The sequence below is a fragment of the Apteryx rowi genome, unplaced genomic scaffold (assembly GCF_003343035.1).
Source record: "Apteryx rowi isolate R43461 unplaced genomic scaffold, aptRow1 scaffold_892, whole genome shotgun sequence".
NCBI lineage: Eukaryota > Metazoa > Chordata > Aves > Apterygiformes > Apterygidae > Apteryx > Apteryx rowi.
This window is the reverse complement of record NW_020451196.1, coordinates 213,544-229,524: the sequence shown is the minus strand read 5'-3', so window position 1 is coordinate 229,524 and position 15,981 is coordinate 213,544. Positions and strand designations below refer to the sequence as shown.

The 15,981-nt window shown below is 42.0% G+C and overlaps 1 protein-coding gene across 1 annotated transcript in view; it reads right to left on the bottom strand.

Moving 5' to 3' along the window:
• Positions 1 to 1,745: 1,745 nt before the first annotated feature.
• The window catches only part of LTK (leukocyte receptor tyrosine kinase), a 58,628-nt gene continuing 44,392 nt past the window's right edge, over positions 1,746 to 15,981 (bottom strand). Inside the window, exons 24-30 of the mRNA XM_026091015.1 lie at positions 14,118 to 14,215; positions 12,934 to 12,956; positions 9,621 to 9,717; positions 8,934 to 9,035; positions 7,275 to 7,409; positions 6,401 to 6,491; positions 1,746 to 5,501 (exon numbers count right to left, since the gene is read on the bottom strand). Of these exons, the coding sequence (XP_025946800.1) occupies positions 4,725 to 5,501; positions 6,401 to 6,491; positions 7,275 to 7,409; positions 8,934 to 9,035; positions 9,621 to 9,717; positions 12,934 to 12,956; positions 14,118 to 14,215 (1,323 nt within the window). The 3' untranslated portion in view covers positions 1,746 to 4,724. The remainder of the gene's footprint in view (positions 5,502 to 6,400; positions 6,492 to 7,274; positions 7,410 to 8,933; positions 9,036 to 9,620; positions 9,718 to 12,933; positions 12,957 to 14,117; positions 14,216 to 15,981) is intronic.

Here is a 15,981-nt window from a genome sequence, read left to right as displayed (position 1 = left end):
AAGGGTAGGCAGCCTGGAGGAGAGAGAGCAAGGCCAGGTCTAAAGGAGAAACTTTGTCTTGCATAGCTCTGCTGCTCAGGGATGTGAGGAAGTGTGGTCCCTGGTTGACACAGCTCTGTAGATGCAGATACATTGGGGAAAACCATAATCCTACCACTAGCATTTTCTTTTCTTTAGGGTAAGGAGGGGGCAGGTATTGGAGGTGGAATAAGTTATACTTGCAAAAGCTCATAACTAGTTATACCTGCAAAGCTTTCTTAGTGCAGATCTGCCTCCTGGCAAATTAGTGGAGAACTTACTTTGGGAAAAGAATTGATGAGAAGGGGACACCTTAGATCTGTGCACAGTTAAAAATTGTGATTAGAGGGAAAATGAAGATGCAAAACATTTTAAAATAAATAGAGGAGAGGGGAAAAAACAAAGATAATAAAGAAATGAGAACCAGAATATCAACAGGAGTGAAGAGAAAGCAGAGAAAAAGAAATTGAAATTTGCATAATTGTTTGATCTTGTGTTATAAAGTAAGTCTCCTCTTTAAAATGTAGGTATGAGGCTGTATGAGCAACATAAACTATTAATGCTAAGCCCAGAAAAAAATATAAATACACACACATCTATTTAAAAATAAGTTGGTAGTTACACTATGTTACACATCCAGAAGAGTAAGCTATAATATTCCTATAGGTGGCTGATTCTCCATGGGGAAAGTGTTGGAAGACTTTTCACATAGATTACAGGATTGAATTAATCACAGACCTCCAGTTTATGTCATTCCTCTATATAAAAAAAAAAAACCAAAACTTTTTTTGTCTTTCAATTGCTGAAGTAATTTATTATAATTCTGACAATGTGGGTTCACTCTTTCCTTACTCATTAAAAGTGTCTCCTTAAAAAACAATTATTTCAAGCAGAACATATTTTGAAATGCTAGAACTCGGGCACTGTATGAAATCTGTGATTGTGGAAACAGTGATTTTCAGAGTCTTCTCAGAACTGTAGGATTTGAATATTGTGGTATATGTTATTGTGTTTGCTTTTTTTTTTTTTTTTTTTTTTAGATAAAGGTGTTTTTGAAAGCATGTAGCATTTCAGCATCACAGCAGGAGCAATATTAGCATTAGTTCCTCCAAGATATCCATTAAAAATTCATTATTGTGAGGGATTTTAAGAAGCAGCTAAGAGATCAGATAAACAAATTTTTTTCAGGTCAAAGATGCATGATAACTGTGCAGACAGAAGATAGTTTGCCTATCTTTATTTCCATCTGAGGGAGTTAAGAGCATAAATAAAATACAGGTTGCTAATTCTTATAAAATTCCCAACTGTTTCTTTTAGTGCCCATTGAGTATGTGCACATCCATGTTCTGTCTTGTTACAAGACACCACCTCTGGCTCAGTAAGTCCCTGAGCTACATGCTGTTGTAGACCAGGAGAATATTTACAGAAAATAATCACTACATGCTCACTCTACTCTTATATTCGCCCTTCAGACACCCGCCTGTCGGTCACTGGCAGAGATAAGGTACTGGGCTGTATGGAGTTACAGTCTGGCTCAGTGCAGCTTTTCCTATACTCTTCCTGTAAATAAGTACTTTGACTCAACTGCTCAGTTAAAAACATATATGTTGTCCAAAGTGCAGGACTGAAGAACTTGTGTTTTATTCCTAAAACAAGATATGATCTGCAGACAAGCCTGCTTATGGCATTGGTGAGTAATAGGAACTGTGGTTCCAGCTTTGCTCTTCTCTCACTTTACTTCCCAGTGTGTTATCTAGTTTTATCACTATTTGCCATTCTAAATTGTGAATTAAGCCAAGGCAAGTGATATGTATGGGGAAAACAAGGTTGGCTCAAGCTAGATACCATATGGACAGCACGGATCCTACCTGCTTCTCACTGGCATCTTAGAGTATTGTGTGAAAAGGAGCTGTCTCGTGCCTACTACCTTATAAAAAGTCTACAGATGAAAGGAAAGGTGATACACTTCTCAACTTTCCATGACTTCCAAACAAGTCAGTATCTTCCTCCTCACTTACCATCAATATCCCCCACAAACTGATGGCTAAGGAGAACTGAAAGCAGAGTCATAATTGGCCTGTAAAAGCATAGTCATGACCACCACTGCTCTGCTCAGAATGGAGCCTGATAAAAACAGGGGTGGGAAGGCGCTCCAGAGCGACCTCCCTTGCAACTGCACTAGGATCACTGTGCTCTGTTAGGGCCTTTCCTGTCACAAATGCTGGGAGGCAGGGGCTGAGTTGCTGGTGCCCAGTAGCAACAGTTGGAGAGCTGCTAGCTCACCTTCGGGCAAAAAAGCTGCTAATGCGTAAACCATGAGACTAATGTAATCTGAAAGGTGAAGATGAGCTGGTGTTATTCCAGTTAGCTAAGAATAAACGTATTTATTCTTGACTGGCACTATGCACAGCTGGCCAGCCAGAGACATGATCAAAAACTGCCTATTAGCCTCTGCAAGAGGCAAGAATGACTGAGCAGTCTCCTGCTAATCAACTGAAAAAAATGCACTGCCAGAATTCAGTGGAGAGACCTTGCTCACTGTGCTTCATCTAACCAGGCTGCACCAGCTCCTGGAGATATGATAGGATAGGCAATGAGCAAGCCACAGAGCTAAAAGGAAGGTGAACTGGGAAAGAGGATGAGAGACAAGGGAAACTTTCTGCCTTGGTTACTAAGCCCCTTTGCCCCCAAACCACTCCTGGAATTTGCCTATGCACAGAGGGACACCTCTGTTCTAACCAGCTGTCATTGCACAGCCTGGATTTGTGATTTTTGTTTTTACCCTACCATAACAGTCATTGCTAGAAGGAGCCAGCATCACCAGACAGATTCAGAAAAGTTTATAAAACTACTCATTCTAAAGCCAAAGGTCTAAGAATATAGGAATTTAGGAACAAATATAAGGTCAGACAGACAAACCAAAAACCTGAGCTGAAGGCATGCTTTGCTGGCCAAAGATGAAATCAGACTCTTCGTACTGTGCTTTTCTGTACCACACATCAGTAGTATCCGTTCCTGAATGACGCAGAGGACATGAAGTGTGTGTTCAAAGCAAACCTTCTCCTGCCAACCCACGTCTTTAGACTGTACATGCAGCTAATCACTATGCATGAAGCTTGTGCCACAGCACTTCTCTCCTCAGAGAGGAATCAGACAGAGTCTAATACAGACATCTCAGCATACAGCCTGATTACATGTGAAGGCAGTGTGTAATTTAGAAAACTTTTCTATCCTTGCACTTAGCACTCAGGGGCTTAAGCGGTGGCATCTCTGACTTGTTACACAACTCTACATTTTCTGTCATTTCCCATTCTCTTCAACTATCAATTCTCCTCTGCTATGGTAGGTTGGCAGTGCAACATTCAGGTGTGGGACAAGGACAAAGTGCTTCTGAGCTAGTTCAGGCTTAAACCCAATGATTTACCTTTTCAGTCTCCTTGTTTTGCAGGATTTAACCAGTAAACACCAGTTTAGAGCCTAAACAACAGAAGAAAGCCTTAGAAATAATATCTCTTCAAAACAAACACCACCTACCTTAACCAGCAGACTGTATGCTTGGAAGTCAGATGTGTGAAAACAATTAATGGTTTAGCTTTCCCAAAGGGCTGAGCTGTTCTGCCCTGCTGTGTAAGGGGCACTGTAAGATAGTGGTTGTATTAAACAGGTTCCCCTTCACTCTGCCCCTCCTTGGCCTTACTCTGTTAAATGCATCTCAGAAGAGTATGAGTAAAACCAGCAAGAACTCTAGAGCACCACATGCTACACAGTTACCCTAAAAGTTTCGGCTTAATGCTTACCAACATAGCACAGGAAGTTACTGCTGAATACCAGAGTACTTACAAAAATGAAGTTCATCCAACTAATGTCCATTAAAAGAAAAGGAAAGTCTATTTCTCACCACATCATGCAGCTTGCCATGACTCGGAAAACTTCCTGCCCCTTCCACGCCAGAAGCTGGGAGGAAAGCAACACCCTGAGGCAAGCAGCACATTTTCTTCACTGTTCAGAGGGACTCCATCACCTCCACCAACTATTTTTTCAGTACTGAATTTGTTTTCTCCTTCATTGGTTACTTTCAAAACACACACTCAGAGAAGCCTGGATTATTTTCATCTTCCCTACTGCTTCCAATTTGAACAGCAGCTTCATTTTCATCTTCACAGAGTCTGCTAAGAAAGCAGGTACAAATGTAGCTCCTATTTATTTACTTCCCTGTCAGTGCATGAGCATCATTAGTAAGTCAGCAGGACTGTACAAAGCTCTAGGGAATACAGCAGCCTTTGCAAGTTGGTCGCTGCTGGCACAGCATGCATTTTTGGTTTCTTAGGTCAGAAAGAACAGCCTGTGTTGGTTATTATTTCCATCCAAATGTGGTTGGATGGAAGGTCTATTTCTTTTTCACCTGAGCAGATTAAAAAGGATTCCTTTCATTAGGTATCATATTCTGAATCAGTGTAGCAATGCCATTGTTCTCTACAGCTAAGCAGAGGCACTGGTTCAGTGGAACACGTTTGATGGACAGAGACAGAAATACAACTGTCTGAAGATCTGGGAATCCAGCAGGTAGAAGGAGGAAGCAGAACATTGCTGATGTCGAAACATCACCCATCTGAAGGAACTTGAATGGAGAAAGTAATTAAGTGAAATAGAAAGAAGTTCAAGTTTGCCCTTCCAGACACACACGTTCCCTGGAAGAATCTTTTCTTTTATACTGGTGTAACACTCAAGTCATCTGACAAAGACAGCCCAGAGTCCCTCTCTCTTGATGTTTTCTCTGGTTTAGAAAAAGGCTTCTCATCTCTACACAGACTGGAGCTCCTTAGTACAGCAGCTCTGGCCCCTGCCAAAGCTGATGGCTGGTGGTCAGTACTATAGCACAGATCATCATATGCGTAATTTACATTGCCGCAGGGGAAAGTCTGGAGTTTCACCAGTTCAATCCCACCGATATCCAGGTGAGGGCAGTTGCTTCGACTCGGAGATGCTGGAGATGCCCGAGAACTAGGAGAAGAACTGCAATTCCCATCAAAGCCTGAATCTTCTCGCTCTGGAGTTGCTTTGAGCTTGGAGCTGGGGCTGGAGCGACAGATGTTGTCCAGCACCCATGATCCATAGGTTGGGTTCCAAAGGTTTTTGGTTTTGTTCTTCAGTCTGTGAGTTGGTGGATTGCTGAGCTCCAGCTTCTGGTTTGAGCTCTGCTGAAACCAGGACCCGCTGTTGAAATCACTGAGGCAGGGCAGGCTGGGGCCTCGAGCAGTCCAGTTGCCCAGGTTCTCCACCAGCAGCTCTTGTGGACATTCTCCAAGTTTATGCCCAGCATGCTGGGAGTCAAGTGTTTTAGGAGTCGTCTGAGGTGTGAGAGAAGGGCTCACCAACAGGGGTACTATCCCACTGGAAATGCTTGGGCGCATGACTCTGCTCCCTTCATCCTCTGGTGCTGGGCCACACTCAACGGGCAGCTCAGTGTTGATCACATCAGGGTCCTGAAAAAGAGAGGATTGCACAAGAGCCTGTTACACCCTGAGCACCTGTCACACATGCATTGTCAGAAAAACACCTATGAGAGTAAAATGCTTTCGGCAGTGGCTAACATCAAGTTTGGACAATACTCCTGCAGTTTGTACAAGCTGCTGCATGCCATCTAGAGAATGCATTCTCTTAGAACTTGCAAAAATGATCTCTTATTTTTGGGCTTCCTTTGAACAGAGGCTATATGTTATTGAAATCAGTGGCTAAGCAGGGGCTCTCTCTCAGGCAAGTTGGATCCAGCTGTAAAATGCTACCAGATGGTGAACTCACTGTGCGATATCTCGCTCCCTCCTCCATATCAGTTCAGCTGTGGCTTTCAAGAAACACTATGCAAGGTCAGAATATGGGCCTTGAAAGGGATGACAAATTCTTAAACCTTTCCATCACAAAATGAAGGGCATTTTGTTACTGAACAAGCTGAGAGCTGGAAGCAGCTGCTTGCACAGGAACAGTACAACCTCATTTTGTTTGGGCAGAAGATGGGAGAGCTAGGATGGATACATGGAAACACAAATGAAAAGACCAGTTGAGCCAAGACCACCACTGCAACTGGGAATGTAATTAGATCAGTCTGTCAGGAATCACAGAATCACAGAATGGCTGAGGTTGGAAGGGACCTCTGGAGATCATCTAGTCCAACCCCCCTGCTCAAGCAGGGTCACCTAGAGCACGTTGCACAGCATCGCGTCCAGGTGGGTTTTGAATATCTCCAGAGAAGGAGACTCCACAACCTCTTTGGGCAACCTGTTCCAGTGCTCTGATCTTAATATTCTTGTTTTGGCACTAATGCTGGTACCTTTTAACAGTTGGGATTCCATGGATTATCATCCACCTGGATCCCAAAGGCCAATACCTGTGTGCAATATTTGATTCTTTCTAGGATGGTGGAGAAGTTTGGCCGATACTCTGGGCTGTGTTGCCAGCATTGTGTCATGATCCGGTACCTTGAAATCAAAACAAAAAAGTATCAGTTAAGAAAGATAATTATGAAAAATTGCTTCAGTATGAAAAGATTATGGCTTTAAAAGGTCTGCACTCAGCACCAGGCCCTAAAGAGGAGAGCAAAAGTGGACATGTCATTTCTGCATCTTCAGATCCTGAGTCATGAGCGGACCACAGCAAATTCTATGGTGCTTAAAATCTGTGTACAAATGGCAGTGGCTCAACAGAGGTTCCATAATACCTGGGGAATAGTTGGGGCAATCACCATTCCCTGACTGCACTGATGACACAGTCTCTCAACTGGAGCTGGGATGCACATGCACAGACTCTAATTTATCTGGAAACTGCTATCAGTGGGGAAACACTGGTGACTCCTGGCACAAAAGGGCTTTAGAACATCCATAACTGGGTTATCTATTGTTAATTCTTTATATATTTATTGATGCTGACAGTTGCCAGATTACCAGTTCTAGAACCGGAAGCCCCCATTTTACACACAAAGCAAGTAGGAAGTTATAGCATTTCTTTGTTCTCCTAGTTACATTCAGGAAAGATCATCACTGGGGGGTAAGCTAGTTAAGTCTTCCACTCTTGCTTCTCTGGGCAGAAACATCCAAAAAGGGTACGAAATTGTGATGTTTACATCTTAAGCTTGTGTTAAGCTTTCAGAAAACTATAAGTTAATTGGGTAATTTCTGCTGGCTAAATGGAGGTGTCTAGTTACCTCTGCCTAACCTTTTTGACATTCACTATCCCTTGGCTTGTGGGAGTGATGAAATACTTACACAGGCCCTGGACAGTTCTTTGGTGGATCCATTCTTCCTCCACTGGTGACAAATTCCAGCACTTCCTGGTTGGTTTTGCAAGGGTAGGGCATGTAGCCTAGAGAGAAAATCTCCCAAAGCAGCACACCGAAGGACCTGTGTCAGAAACCAGTCAACAATGCCAATTTGGTATCATTTGTGCTCCACAAATCTGGCATGAAGCTGTTTAGGTAACACCACAGCAACAGCCCTAGCTAGCTGGCTAGTGAAGCTCTAGGCCAACCCCAGGAATGGGCAGTTAGCATGACTATGAGTCAACTGATATTAAAAAAAAAAAGAAAAAAATCAATCAAAACCCTTGCTCAAGCTTCAAAAGCAGCTTTGCAGAGGTTTCAAAATATCTGAATAGCTCTGAAGTTGGTCTCTCTGCTGCATTCAGAGCACCTTTGAAATGTACTTCCTTTCTATGTATGGTCTGATCAAAAAGAAGAACCATTGGATCTCGCATGGAGATTCCTATCTTACTTTGACAGACTCAAGATGTTTGAATAAGTGTTTGAAAACAGGATGCTCAAGAATAAAAACAAGTCAGAGACCTTCAGTGAAACTGAAAGGCAGTACATTTATCTTTTGTCTTGATATGGTTGCTCTCCATTTTCATATGTCATCTGCAGGTCTGTTAAGCACTACCACTGACAATAACTGACAATTTCAACCCAGGGAAGTTAAGGGGAGTTCTGCCAGGACTTCTGTAGGGTCAGAATTTTAAGAGTCACTGTCTGATAGAAAGGTTGAAGAAATTTCCAGTACACACACATTACTCAGTAGCCCATTACAGGAACAGTAGGACTTTCCTTCAAAATCTTTAGGACTGGCTACTCCCAGCTGTGCTCTGATATGCTGTCTCTTGTCTTCTGGCATCACTAACAACTTTAGGAAACTGGGTCAGTGTGGCATGTAGGGGAATGTCTCAATACAGTACACTGAAGAATCTCTGGTATAGGGAGCGAGGTGGTCTTGAGCAACTGGGAAGCTTCTGTTCCCCAGCTCATTTTCATGAATACATTACTGTTGAGGGGGTGCTTATTTTAAAGAAAGAACAGGTTACATGAGGAATGGATATATAAATACTGTTTCCTCAGCAACCAGCAAGGACTTCTGCTTAAATCTACTGTCATTTTGTATACAACAGAAAAAATGATCCAAAGGAGTAATCCTGGGCAGTATAGAGAGCGTCATTTACAGAATATCTAAGCAGGGCTTGTCACCAATAGAAACTGAGCGGCAGATACTGATGGTTGAGGGAAATGTCTGATGGTGATTTTATGTATTTTTCTGGATTTTAAACTGAGACTTGCTGGGAATCTAAACTGCCCTCTCTTTACATTTGTAATTACCCTTAGATGACACTCTGCATTTATGTATGGCTATTTTTATGCCCTCCATTTACATTAGATTTTTTAATTCTCACTCAGAATTCTTCAGCTATGCTTCTAAGTGAATGTAGAGGAACAGTTTCTTTTTTTTTCTTTCTTTCTTTTTTTTCTTTTTTTTTTTTTAAGGACATGGGGAAGTTCTGATGTCTTTAAAGGTTCCTGCTGAGCTGACATTTTTTCATGAGCAGCAGATTTCTTGACCCTCATCCCTGAATAGCAAAGGTGATGAAAAGACATTTGTTACCAGGTGTCAGTCTTGGAGGTGAAAATCCCCTCTAGAAAAGCTTCTGGTGGCATCCACTTGACAGGAAGCATGGCTCTTCCTCCTTTGCGATAGTAACTTGCTCTGGGAAAGATAAAATGCATGGAGAACGTCACACACCCTGAAAGGGCTCAGATGTGTAAAAGTTCATACCACTGCATCAAATGGAGAGTGGATGCAGCAGGGGGGGCCAAATGGGAAACAGGCATCAACACAAGTGCATCTGAGAAGTATTTTATACCCTGTTCGCAACTGGGATGGAGACTAAGGGCGTTCAGACAAGACTTTGCTGATGCTTGGCACAGGGCATTGATGCAGCAAGTCTTCTTGACATCCTGATTTAGAAGTAGGGATTTTTTTTCAAATTTAAGATTATTTGTGGTCATCTAGCTAATAAATTTATCTATGCTTGGTTTAGTGTCTGCACATGTTTGCAGTGTTCTCTAGGGCCCAATCTGGAATAAACACAGTTGAAGTGTATTGGCTAGTAGGCACAAATGTGTTAATTCACTGTCTATTAACTCCAGTTAATTAACTGGTAATCAAATTCAGATACAAAATGGACAGTTCCACTGATTCTTGCTCAGATTCTGCCAAACAGTTCATATTGTTCAGACTGATACATGATTTACTGAGTTATTCACAGGACAGAAATATCCTTTCACTTACCTGTAAATATCCCTGGCCATCCCAAAGTCACCAATTTTTGCTATTCGTCCTGCCCCAGTGCAGGTCAAAAGGCAATTCCTGGCAGCTATGCCGTCTTCTAAAAAAAAAAAAAAAAAAAAAGAATTCTAATTCTAAACTCTTAAGTAGCTAAAAAAAAAAGAGAAAGAATATTAGACCCTGTCCTACAAGTCTTAGTTACCTTTACACAAATGAGGAGCAGATAGTAATTAAAAACAAAAACTAATGCTAGCTACATTACCATTTTTATTAACCACAATTAATAAAGTGCATTTATATTGCACTTTTTACCCAGTGATCTCCAAGCATTCCCCACTACCTTCTCCTTTCACAAAGGCAGAAAACAGGGGCAATGTCAGACCTGGGACAGATCCAACCTCTCTTGCTTCAACCACGTTATGACACAGATTTCTTTTTTGCTCTATTTTGTTAAGGAGTGTTTTTAATTGTATCTCAGCAGTGTCTCTGTCAGTGACAAATGTGATGCTATTGGGCAGACCTAGTAAACTTCTTGAAAAGTCAACGTAGGGCCAAATTCAGCAATTTGTTGCTTTGTTGCTTCTGGCTATCTCTTGTGGAACTAAACAAAGCTACATATGGGAGCAACCATTTGCTGGATGCAGGTTTAGCTTGTGACAAATGGCGGTGGTGACTGCATGACCAAGATTGAAGGGTTTGCATTTATTTTAAATGTGTTCTGAAAAGGAACTCATTAAAAAATCATAGCACTGTAGGAGCCCTGGTGACTGCCAAGAAAAATGAGCTTCTTAAACAACTCATATGTTTCTTTCTACTGCCAGCCTTGAAAATTCCCTCAGGATTTGTAAGTCAAGCTCAGCTTTCTCTTCCTTCATCGTCTGTGACTCCTAGGCGACAAGACCTGCCCTTAGTGACACCTCTGCAACCTCACTGTGCTGCCTTGCCCTCTCGGATACCTGTTACCTGTACTGATAACCAACCTCCCTGGCTTCCACATACACACACTCGGATACAGATTTCACTAACAGATACTAATACAGGGCCTTAACAAAATTCTTTCCATACTGATTTACTGAATTGTTGGCTAAAGCAAAATGAGCCCACTGCCAGGTTGCTTGTACTAGAGATCTAACAGTGAAAGGGCTGAGCCAGAGTGTTTTTCACAGAGACATGCTATTGTTAAAGTAAAGCATCTTCCATTTCTCTTCTGAAATGGAGACTGGTCTCGAGCAATAGCAGTTGGCCTGTTCACATAAATGTTAGAAGTTGTGTGATGACTGTTGGGCTCAGTGCTATATGATAAGAAAATCAGGGAACTTTTACTTGACAGGAGAAATGAAAACTGGTTTTAAAAAACACCTGTGGAAGAATTTTCTGTTAATTTCTATTGGGCTTCTTGCCGCACAAGCAAAATTTGTCCCTTATCATAAATTCAGTAGATTGGGGTGGTGGTGAGGGAATGATGGAGGATATTACTATCACATTCTGGATTTTTTGAAAATAATGCTGTAGTGATTAAGTCTGATGTTTCCAATTCTCATGTGCTCTCATGTACTTATTAGGAGATCCAAGAGATAAAATTTGCTGCATACTCTTACTGCTCTTCTTTACTACAGAAGTCTCTAATCATCTTTTCAAATGAATGTATTTATTGTCCCACATAAAGCAGAATAAACACTGAACATTTCATTTTCTGATATTGTAACAGGTCTGTTGATAACTCTGGTCTATTTGTGTTTCCTTTTGTGAAGAGATATACTTGTCAATGGGACAATAATTTTGTTCTTCCTTCTCCAGTCAGCTCCAATCATTCTTGAATGAGTTCATTCCTGGATGAAGATACACCCTGAAGCGATCCTCCTTAGTCCAGTGGTGACATCTATCTAGAGCTGAGGCCATATATTCTCTGGACACTTGCCCTGGTCTTACAACTCTCAGGAGGCAGGGATAGCCCCCTCTGCCCAGCAGCCTTTACTTGGAAATCTGTAAGAAGGATAGCTTGATCTCCCAAAGAAATACATCAAAATAATGCACTTTGAAGATGCTTTTGCTATAAGGGGCAGATCTCCTGATCTGTTGCTGTGTGCTGCTGCTGCTGAATATGAGGTCCCTGACAAAAACTGACTGCCCAGAATGAAGTGTGTGCTAGAGCCACTGGAGATACATAACCTGCTTTACCAGAAAACTACGAAGAGTGAGAGCCTGCCTAGGAAGTAGAACAGCTTGGGAGAGAGGTAGCTTTGGGCTCCTTAGACGCGGCAGCTCCGATGCTCTCCTTGCATGCTAGCAAGTAGCAAAATTTTATGCCCCTAGACAACATGCAAGCCTCTTGCAATTCTCTGAGGGTGAGGAGACTCTACCACAACTTTTCTACTCTTGGGATAGGAAGCCTGTCCCAGTGAAAGAGCAGTTAAACTTAACTGCTAATTCATGCCCTAATTCTGGCCTTGGTACAGCGAAGGCACTCCTGTGTGACCTCACTGACCATGTAAGTATTGACCTTGCACAATTCCTACCAGCAAATGAGTTCCTGTAACCAGCTTCATCATCCAGTGGTTGTGTGGGAAGGGAAAGAGACAAAGTTCTCTAAGCCATCCTCAGTCAAAATATATATAATTTTGGAGTTTAGCAGAGCTAAGAACAACAATGGGTGATGGTATTGAAAGAATGACTGTTCATGAAAAATCTTGTCTAATTCTGACAAGATCTGTTATCCCAATAGATGCTGTGGCTATGTGTGCAGGGGGAAGTTAGGAAAACCCCTCCTGAGGTCATGCTCAAAGCAAAGATGCGATTTGCCTTAAGTTGTCATGAAGATAGGGATGCTCTGTTCTCAAAAGCATCTTGACTCTCAGTCCCTTTCAATTTAGGATTTATAAAACTGCAACAGATCATCTCTGCCTTTCCAATGTACACTGCCTTTGTCACACTCCATGGATTTTAGCAAAGATGATGGATTTACAACTATGCCATCACAGGAACAGCTAGAGAAAGAAATGGACTCAAACTTCCCTCTAGTTTACAAACTTCCTGGAGCTCCTGTTTTCCGCTGGGCAGACCACCATGCAGTGCTTTCCCATACGCACAGCACACACTGCCCTTTGCATCCAGCCAGCTTCACTGGTTCACATGCGATGAAGGGAGGAAGAGAGGCCTCTTGCTGTGACCTGTTCAGCTCTGTACCCAGACACACAATCCTTTTTCATTGCACTTTTCCTTCCCTTAGTTTTCTTCACTTAGTTACTACTAACCATCACCTATTGAAGGTTCTGAATCTTTATCTGCCGAACTTTACATTTACTATCTTCTTATATACCCATTTTAGTCTGTGTGGAAGAACTGGGGCAACAAGGAGAGGATGAGACTTGACTGAGGCCACATCCCAAGCCTGTGGCAGATGTGGCAAAAGACTGCACATCCTTCACTTGCTGCCTCTGATGTTATAATCACAAAGCCATAACATATCCCATATTCAATCTCACAGCTTTTTGCTCCAATTGCTACTTGCCGCTTGTTTCCCTTGGTTCTTCCAGTCTCTATCCATTCTTGCCTAGTTTTGCCTCTTCGTTCTGTGCGATGTCATGTGTATGTACATGTGCTTGAGCGTGTGGGTGCATCTGCTGTCTGCTTGCATAACTACAGGCTGTATGTAGGTTTAGTCAGAGCCTATGCGTCCCTCCTGGATGCAGGCCTCTCCTTTCCTTTACAGTCAAGAGCTGAGCTCAGCATGGACTTTTATACTCAGGAAGGAATTCAATGGCATGCTATGTGTGTGAACATTATGAGCTGAAAGAACTCTTAAGCAGAAACAAAGGACTCCAACATCCAGCTGGGAATTTTAAAAGGCTGCCTATAATAACCTTTACCTCTTCTATATTATTTTATTCATGTTTGAAGCCTGCCATATCAACATTTTCTTACTCTACAAATGAGGAAAAAGGTGTGAACAGATAAATAGGGGCTGCTCAAGATCACACGGCAGGTCAGCTGCTGAGTTGGGAAGAAAATCTTAAGAGTTCAGGCCATGCATATGCTATGTTTTTTCTCCTAATATCCCTGTTCTCCCCTTCTCTAGTCAGTGGCTCAAACATTTTTGGCTCTCCTGTGCTGATGGGACAGTAAGTCAAGACAGGGAGATCAGAAAAGAAAGACAAATACCTTACTGTCTTACCAACTAACGCAGAGTGACACTACCATCTAGTGGACTACAAGGATAATCTCAAGTGTATCTCCATTGTAGGCACCTGAAAATTAACATTTGAAAATGTTCACTGCAAACAGGAAGATTCCTTTCTCTCCAAGATGCAAAGAGCAGCACGCAGCTCAACTGCCGACAGCCAGCGAGATCAGTCTGGGCACCTAAGCACAACCTGTATTGGTGGAGGAAATCTCTGGCTTCCCCCCTGAAGATTAGCTCTGGGCAATCCACTGCAAATAGAAACTGCACAAGATTAGCACACCCTCAGGGGACACAGGTCTGAAGGATCTGTTTGTCCTCACCTGTGGATGAAATGATTCTCTTCCAGATATTTACAACCACAGGCAATATCCCTAGCTATGTTCAGCAGGTCCTGCATCGTTAGCGTGGATGGCTGATTCTGGAAAAGGACACAGAAAATGGTAAGGGAAGAACAGTGGAGAAGGAGAAGAGTATAGTCTAGGCAGAGAATAACCAGAGAGGGGCAGGAGAAGAGAAAGGAAGAAACATACATACATGGTGGGGGAAAGGTTAGTCAGGAGCAAAGAGGAAGACAGGCAGATCAAGGTAAAGAATTAGAAAAAGACTGAGCTTTTACTGAAGCCAGAAGCTTTCAGAAGCTTCTGATTCTCCTTAGCACAGTGCACGAGTGTGAGCTCGAGAGATTTATGGCCTAGCCCGAATACCCCAGTAAAGGGGGTGGGAGAGAACTGCTCCCTAGTGGTGTTGGACTTTGTGAAATAAAAACACAAGCAGGTTTAAAGGGTGAGAAGGGGAAAAAAAAGAACTAAAGATTGAATTAATCAAATGGCAACAAAAATCAGAAAATTTCTTAAAAAACATACCCATGAACTCGGAGAGGGAGAGAGCAAAGATGCACAGGTGTGCATCTCTGTCCCAGTACTCAGCATTCATCAACTTACTGCTGTGGAAGGGCAGAGAATACCCTCAGGAGCAGTAGGCACAAAGGGGATTCTTTATTAGAGGACTCTGAGGTGGTAGTAGCCCTTCACACTCTGCACTTTCCTAACAAGGAGCAATAAAGAAGTCTTTCTGCAGGACCCCTGCTTATTTTCATAGTGTCATTTATGTCCCTCTAGGGAAAGTTCCTTGGTGTTTCTCCAGGAACTTCTGTATTGCTCTGGGTGGGGAGAGATTACTACATTGCTCATCAAAAGCCCAAGAGATATCAAATAAATTGCTCTTTTCAAACCTGCTTTTGTTTCTGGGTGCCATTATCTCTGTAATTTCTCATGTTCAAACTACGTAATTTGCACTACAGCTATTGAGCCCTGTTTTTATTGGCTAGGCAAGTTATTGTACAAAGCTCTTGGACATCTGCCAGTGAGAAATATTACAAAGTAGGCATTTCTAGAGAGGAAATGAAGAACAAGGAGGAGAAATAGAACCACAGACAGCAGACTATCTCTGGTCTGGAATCCCTCTGCCAGAAGGCTGCTGGGATTCATTTTCTCTGCAGTTCTGTTAGGCAAGTTTTGTTTTCAGAAGAGGTGTACAGGGACATTTCTCTGAGTACTAAGTGAAATTCAAATATTTTATTCACTATCAGCTAACGTACTTAGTGACAGGTTTGTTTTCACATGATGTTTAAAAAATAACTGTTCTTCACATTACCACTATACATTATGTACAAATAAGAATATTATTCTTTGTTGCCCATCTTGATCCCACAGACTTTATCTACTCACAGAAACTGTACTACTTTCACTATAAATGCCAGAATTAAAGATATAAAAATTCCTCCATATGGGTGCTGTTATACCACTGTAAGTGGTATACTTACTTCTGTTTGAGGAAGGCATTAAGCTAGACTTTTTACCAGCATATTAGTACCAGCCTAAAAATATACACACATGAAACTATATTGTCATAAGTATGGGGTAGTGTGTGTCTGTGTGTGCAGAAGTTGTGCAACTGCATCATGTGATGTAGTACATGAGATACCAGTCAGTCCCCTTCTACTCTCTTCTTTGTTCCATCTGTGCCTGCCTCTAGCCAATGTAGGCATATCAATACAAAAAATTAATATAGAATCAGGCCTAACACTTCTTTTTTTTGAAGTTCCTGCTCAAGCAGATATATGTACTTATTTAACAGAGGTGTCCAGCAACACACTGTTAAGAAGCAAAAGCACATAACTGGAAT